The sequence below is a fragment of the Gadus morhua genome, chromosome 22 (assembly GCF_902167405.1).
Source record: "Gadus morhua chromosome 22, gadMor3.0, whole genome shotgun sequence".
In the NCBI taxonomy this organism is placed as follows: domain Eukaryota; kingdom Metazoa; phylum Chordata; class Actinopteri; order Gadiformes; family Gadidae; genus Gadus; species Gadus morhua.
The window spans coordinates 14346127-14353681 of record NC_044069.1 but is presented as its reverse complement, the minus strand read 5'-3'; the positions used below and the strand labels follow the sequence as shown (position 1 = coordinate 14353681).

General features: G+C 46.7%; 1 protein-coding gene across 2 annotated transcripts in view; it reads left to right on the top strand.

Moving 5' to 3' along the window:
- The window catches only part of fndc5b (fibronectin type III domain containing 5b), an 8663-nt gene extending 1108 nt beyond the window's left edge, over positions 1-7555 (top strand). Inside the window, exons 2-5 of one of the 2 annotated variants that reach the window (XM_030347889.1) lie at positions 2277-2395; positions 4180-4378; positions 4813-4902; positions 7390-7555. In XM_030347889.1, the coding sequence (XP_030203749.1) occupies positions 2277-2395; positions 4180-4378; positions 4813-4902; positions 7390-7529 (548 nt within the window). In that variant the 3' untranslated portion in view covers positions 7530-7555. The remainder of the gene's footprint in view (positions 1-2276; positions 2396-4179; positions 4379-4812; positions 4903-7389) is intronic. The other variant, XM_030347890.1, reaches the window with a different exon arrangement.

Sequence of the window (7555 nt, the reverse complement as noted above, 5' to 3'; positions counted from 1 at the left end):
TTACACAATTTAAATGCTCATGCTAAACACAGAGGCGAATAGGAAAACCATAGCTTGTAGCTATAGTATTAGATTAACACAGAACATACAGACTAAACATTAAGACACACACACACATACGACACGAGTGGCAGGCCAGCACACGGATAGTATTTTTTATTCTATAAAACTGTAATTCTATTGACTGTACAAACAGCCCAGCGCTGGTGTTAAGTGGGTTAGAGCCATCTGGGGGGAAAGTGCAAATCAAATCTTCCAAAAGTGGAATGGCTGCATTTTCTGTTCCTGATATGAGCGCTCAAAAGAAATGGAAAAGAGAGGCGAAACGCCGGCCGTTTTTGGACGAGGAGAAATACAGGCATGAGCAACCAAACCAGACACGGAATACTCCAGAGAAGATCATAACACGCTTAACCTAGATAGATAGATGTGTGTGTGCGTGTGCGTGTGCGTGTGTGTGTGTTTGTGTGTGTGTGTTTTGATTATCACAATGCCGTACTGCCTCTGCGTTGTGTTTGTATGAGTTTGATGGAGAGAGGGTCAATAGGAGAGGAAAAAAATACTTTTTCAGCATCCAACAATGCACACTTCATTTATTGTTGGATGTATTTTTTTTATTATTTCCATCAATAACATCTTATGAAGCCGCACATTATGGAGCAAGATGCACTGCTCTGCAGAGACATTGCAGACAGTGTGTTACATTTGTTTTAACACAAAATACATTTAGATACTGAAGGTGTAAGTTTGGAGAGCTGTAAATGGAGGGAGCAAAAGTAGTGTCGTCTTTAACACACCTGTGATCGACAGGCATGATGGATCCTGGAACCAAAATGGAAGATATGCCCTGATTGGTCAAAAATATGCCAGGAGATGTCTAATATATAAAATGGCTCAGGCAGGCACAATCAACTCTAAATGGAAGTCCAAATGGGAGTTGAGTGTGCACATTACACTGACTAAAACCTGACGGGTGAGGCCATTTGTCAACAAATCAAACAAAAAACACAGCCCCTCACAGAACACACACACACACACACACACACACACACACACACACACACACACACACACACACACACACACACACACACACACACACACACACACACACACACACACACACACACAGCTGTCCACCCCAGTCGAAGCTGGTCCTTAGAATGTTGAGAGAACGCTGTAATCTGCACCTCTACGGGGAACCACCTTCTGTGTCTCTACTCATTAAGATACACAATCCACACATTCTATCATCTAATGGTTTATTGATGCAGAGTTTTACCATATTACAATAGCATTACACCACCCAGAGGAAAGGAGGCAATAATCCATTACAACAGTGTGTAACAAAACACTGTGGTGGTGGTATGGATATTTTCTTATTCTCCCCCGTTAACCCACCCTGTCTGACAGCACCCATGGGTGTAAAGTCCCATGCCAGGCGCTTTAAAGTGAACTATCAAACACTTTTGGGACCCAGCAGAGTAAGCTAGAGAGGGAGAGAGAGAGAGAGAGCGAGAGAGAGAGAGAGAGAGAGAGAGAGAGAGAGAGAGAGAGAGAGAGAGAGAGAGAGAGAGAGAGAGAGAGAGAGAGGGAGGGAGAGGGAGAGGGAGAGGGAGAGGGAGAGGGAGAGAGAGAGAGAGAGAAAGTGACCGAGAGAGAAGGCCCCTTGTGACTCACCATCAGATGTGTGTGGGAGCATGTGCGAGGGAGAGAAGAGAGAGAGAAGGAATAGAAATGGAAAAGTGGAGAGAAAATACAAAACAAATATAGAAATAGAGGAAGGGAGAGAAAGGGGGAGGAGAGAGAGCGAGTCATATACAGGGTTAAAAAGGGAGAAAAAAGAGGTATAGGGAGAGGATAGCAGATAAAGAGGGAGGAGTGAGAGCAATAGATAGGGGAGAGAGGAAGGAAGAGAGAGAGATAGCTGCTCATTGAAGGGATCCCAGGAGATGGTGTACTGAATAAAGGGCACCGGTGCAAATGAAGTAGGACATGATTAATGTGTTTGAGAGATAATACATAAGATCGTATAAATCATATAGAAGATTACATAAAGAAGAGGGAGAAAGAGCCGACCACAGGCAGAGGAGAGGCTGTGCACAGGGACATGCATAAAACCACACACAAACGGCCCTATCGCTATGGTAATAGCTATTGTGTGGGTGTGTCTCTGTGTGTGTGTGTGTGTGTGTGTGTGTGTGTGTGTGTGTGTGTGTGTGTGTGTGTGTGTGTGTGTGTGTGTGTGTGTGTGTGTGTGTGTGTGTGTGTGTCAGACACCCTGCTCTCAGCACCGCTGAATGTGACCATCAGAGACCTGGAGGGGAACTCTGCCGTGGTCACATGGGAGATCCTGGACGGAGATCCTGTCATTGGATTCTCGGTTACACAACAGGTAACGCCGGTGTGTGTGTGTGTGTGTGTGTGTGTGTGTGTGTGTGGGGGGGGGGGGGGGGGGGGGGGGGGGGGGGGGGGGGGGGGGGGGGGGGGGGGGGGGGGGGGGGGGGGGGGGGTGCAATTGCATGCAATTGCAGTGGTTCTCTGGGATCCGGCAGTCCTGCTGTGTTACAGCAGCACTTCTAAGGGGAGACGGTGTTTGAGTCTGAGTTGTGAGGCTGTTGGATGAATTATCCAGATGAGTCTTTGTGTGCCGTGTTGAGTTATAACGGTGAAGTCAAAAGGGTTCAATTACGGCACATCCGCTTTTATTTAGCCCCTCATTTCACCAGGTGAGTGACAGGGGGATGGAGTGAGAGAGAGAGAGAGAGGGGGAGAGAGAGAGAGAGAGAGAGAGAGAGAGAGAGAGAGAGAGAGAGAGAGAGAGAGAGAGAGAGGGAGGGAGAGAGAGAGAGAGAGAGAGAGAGAGAGAGAGAGAGAGAGAGAGAGAGAGAGAGAGAGAGAGAGAGAGAGAGAGAGAGAGAGAGAGAGAGAGAGAGAGAGAGGGAGGGAGGGAGGGAGGGAGGGAGGGAGGGAGGGAGGGAGGGAGGGAGGGAGGGGGGGGAGAGAGAGAGAGAGAGAGAGAGAGAGAGAGAGAGAGAGAGAGAGAGAGAGAGAGAGAGAGAGAGAGAGAGAGAGAGAGAGAGAGAGAGAGAGAGAGAGAGAGAGGGAGGGAGGGAGGGAGGGAGGGAGGGAGGGAGGGAGGGAGGGAGGGAGGGAGGGAGAGAGAGAGAGAGAGAGAGAGAGAGAGAGAGGGAGAGAGAGAGAGAATTATAAACATCAGTAGCATTCAGGCATAGGAGTATAAACAGTAAAGTCGGATAAATGTTGTTGTGTTCATTAGCACCTGATGCTATACTATTATAGTCTATAAATTGTTTGATTCAATACAAAATTGCTTTTGTCTGGGACATTTCCCATAGCTACCAGATTATTTATTTGGCATCAATATTTGGATTTAAAATCCCCTGGGCAACGCCCTTTGCTATTCTTAGATAACAATGTTTTATGCTCCATAACATTAATATCTATCCATTTATATAACATTTGCTGCATATTGATTAAAAAAACAAACCCATGGTAAATAATCCAACCGAGGTTCATTACATTTAAGTAAATGGAAATGTAGACATACTTAACTGAAAATATGTAAACATCCAAACTAGGTATTAGGACAAAGTTTCTCATGATGATTAATCTTAATCCCCAGAATATTTATATAGCAATAAACACTTAATTATCAATCTAAGACAATAGGAGTCTCAAATATCCGATTTTAGATGAATGATCTAAAATCTGATAGAAGTCTAACTCGAATCTGGGTTTTTCAATTTTGGACTAACCAATCATGTTGCCGGAGTCAGTGATCTATAAAACCTACAGCAAACACAAACTCGGCCGGCCCTAGTCAACTTTTCCCAGTAGCTTCAACCTCTGGTCCGGACAAAAGCATCAAACTGGTCTGCGAATGTTTCAAATCCACTTTGTGTAGACCTCAACTGTATGAATACACTTAAAATCTCCTTGTGAAAGCACCATGCACCCGTGCAAATGAGTTCCTCTTTATTAGACAATATGCTAAACTCTACCACAGGGAACAAAGGCGTAACTTCGCCCCTTTTGGAGTGCCTTCCTCCCCCCCAGGAGTTCTGCAATCACATAGTAGGACTGCTGGATCCCAGATTATGACTTTTACTCCCCCTCCTACTGTTTATCTCTCTCCGCCGGCCCCCCCCCCCCCAGAAGAGGGACGTGCGCATGCTGAGGCTAATCCAGGAGGTGAACACCACCACGCGCTCCTGCGTGCTGTGGGACCTGGACGAGGACACAGAGTACATCGTCCACGTGCAGAGCCTCAGCGCGGAGGGCAGCAGCCCCCCCAGCGAGGCCCTCGTCTTCCGGACCCCCCGGGAGTCCGAGAAGATGGCCTCCAAGAGCCCCGGTGAGCAGGGGAACGGGTGAGCGTGTGGACGGGTGCGACGTGAGTGAGTGACTGAAGGGTTGGAGGCGGATGAGTGGATGAATGAGTGACAGCGTGAGCGGGAGGAGGTGAGTGAGCGAGTGAGTGAGTGAGTGAGTGAGTGAGTGAGTGAGTGAGTGAGTGAGGGGAGGAGTTAGTGAGTGAGGGAGTGAGTGAGTGAGTGAGGGGAGGAGTTAGTGAGTGAGGGAGTGAGTGAGTGAGGGATTGAATGAGGGAACAGGTGGATGAATGAGTGAGGGAGTGGGTAAGCAAGTGGGTGAATGAGGTAATAAGTGAGTGAATGACAGAGAGAGGGAGTGTACGCCTTGAAATGTAAGGACATATAAACAGCATATATAAATACACAACCATACACAACCAAATATATTTGTGTGTGTGTGTGTGTGTGTGTGTAGATGAGAATGGAATGGAGGGGTACGATCAGACAGCCCAGCTGAGAGCAGGAGAGCTGATCATCATCGTGGTGGTACTGGTCATGTGGGCAGGTAAACCTGACCTCACACACAGCACTGTAACATATACGTATAGATATACGTAACCTATACAGGAGAGCCAGCAGACCCATCCCCAGAATACATTCACATTCACATATAGGGCATTTAGCAGACACTTTTATCCAGAGTGAATTACAATATGTACAATTGTCAAGTAAGTGATAAAATATATATCACTGTCGGTACAGTAAGGATGTTCATAGAACCAAGTTCAAAGCACCAACAATCGCTAGCTAAACCCATTCCCCATATACAACAAAGATAGCTAGGATAAGATGCTACAACTAAGAACTATAACTAAATACGACATAAGTGCATACATTAAGTGCCATGACATACAACATACAACTAGTAGTTAGGGGTATAAAATAGAGAACAACCTGAAAGCATTTCTAAAAGATGATGGGTTTGGTTCCCCCTCTAAATTACACAGGTGATCGCAATCAGTAATCAACATGGGGCGAGGACAGCGAGGGCATAACAAGAGCCGCGTGGTGTTGGGAAAGATGGTTGCACATACGTAGTGTAAGAAGATGTATATGCTGTTACCTTGAATTAGGGTTAGGGGTAGGGTTAGTGTTGTGGTTTGATAAGGGGTGAAACACTGACAGTCCTAGTTTCTGTGTAGGATGTGAATCCGGCCAACATTACCCCTTCAGGACTACACTACCCGCTTGGCACAAAGTGCCAGCGCTGTGGCAGACTAGGAATGTAGGGCTGCCAAGGTTGAAACGCTACTCAACTAGCTCCACTGGCTCCACATCAAATCCCGAATCAACTACAATATACAATATATATATATCTAAATACTTTTTTTTGCAACTACTAGAAAACACAAACACACACACACACATGCGTGAACTCTGCTGGTAAAAATAGCAATGCCCACAGGAATATATTACACCTCCACATAATGTGCCTTTTGCTACACCAATCTCATCCTATTTCCCCTCATATTTTAAACCAGGGATTATTACCAGAGTACATCATGAATTACGATCGTAGCTTCGTTAAAAATTCATTTGGAGGGTTATATTGCAGTTGTTTTTGCGCACTCTCATCGTTTTATTTTTTGCCGAGAGTTATAAATTCTTCCCTAGCCTGAATCATCGGCGGAGATGAGACACAGATATGTCTTGGCATGGAGCAGCCAGAGAAACCTACTTTCATACCTTGCCAATTACCAGAAACCATCTCTCTTGAGCGAGTGAGAGCAGAGAGAGAGAGAGAGAGAGAGAGAGAGAGAGAGAGAGAGAGAGAGAGAGAGAGAGAGAGAGAGAGAGAGAGAGAGAGAGAGAGAGAGAGAGAGAGAGAGAGAGAGAGAGAGAGAGAGAGAGAGAGAGAGAGAGAGGGCAAAGAGACAGAAGAGAGAAAGAGAGAGAGGGAGAGAAAGGGAGAGATTGGGAGAGAGAGAGAGAGTAGCGAGACAGAGGGAAAGAGGTTCAAAAACAGCGGGAGAGTGAAAAGGGACGAGAGTGAAGTATTTGATCAAAGAGAGAAAGTTAGAGGGATGGAATGATTGAGTGAAAGCCAGAGAAGGCTAGACATGAGGGAGAGAGTCGGAGGGAGAGAAGGACTATAGATCGCATGGATTAAAAAGAGGGAGACGATGACAGAGATAACAGAGAGAAATGGAGCGGGTAAAATTGAGAAAGAGAGCATAAATGTGTCGCTAAAGGGCAGGATGGGGAAGTATAAAGGAGAGGAATAAGGGGGTTATGGGGGGTTCGTCTCTGAGTTAATTGGGGCCTGTGGGCTGGGGGGTTGAGTCAGGTACCACCCACCACCACCTCCACTCCCCATACTCGTTATAATCACTGGATCGGGGCTAGGCAGCTGACGCAAGTGATATGCCATGCCCTCATAATATCTCTCCCCCTCCGCCTCTCACTCTCTCTCTCTCTCCCATCCAAAATGCCCCGATTCCCTCCTCCTCCTCCTCCTCCTCCTCCTCCTCCTCCTTCTCCTCCTCCATCTATCTCCCTCCTCATCGTGCCCGGCTATCTCCCAGGTATGGTTGTTTTATCTCCTCCAGGTTTCTCTGTGCTGCTTGCCTGTCATCATCTAACTTTGTGCCCTGATTACTTTGATATCGCACCCCTGTACTGTATATCTGTCTCTCTGTCTTTCCCTCTATCACTCTCTCTCTCACTCTGTTTCTCTATCTCTCTCTGTTTCTCTCTCTCTGACTCTACTCTCTCTCTCTGTTTCTCTCTCTTTCTCTCTCACTCTCTCTCTCTTTTTCTCTAACGCTCTCTCTCTCTTGCACACTCTCTCTCTCTCTCTCTCTCTCTCTCTCTCTCTCTTACTCTCTCTCTTCCTATGATATTTCCAAACTGTAAGGCGTTAAATATGCAGTATATAATACACTCTACTCTAAGACTGTATATCTACACTGTATGACATTACAGGAAAGCCTCACCATTCTCTCACTCCCCACTTCCCAATCTTCCAAAACCACTCTCGCCTCTCTCCCAGGTGTGATCGTCCTGTTCTGCCGGCAGTATGACATCATCAAAGACAACGAGCCCAACAACAATAAGGACAAAGCCAAGAACTCGTCAGAGTGCAGTACCCCGGAGCACCCACAGGGGGGGCTGCTGCGTAGCAACGTCTGAAGACCCCCACCCCACCCTCCCACCCC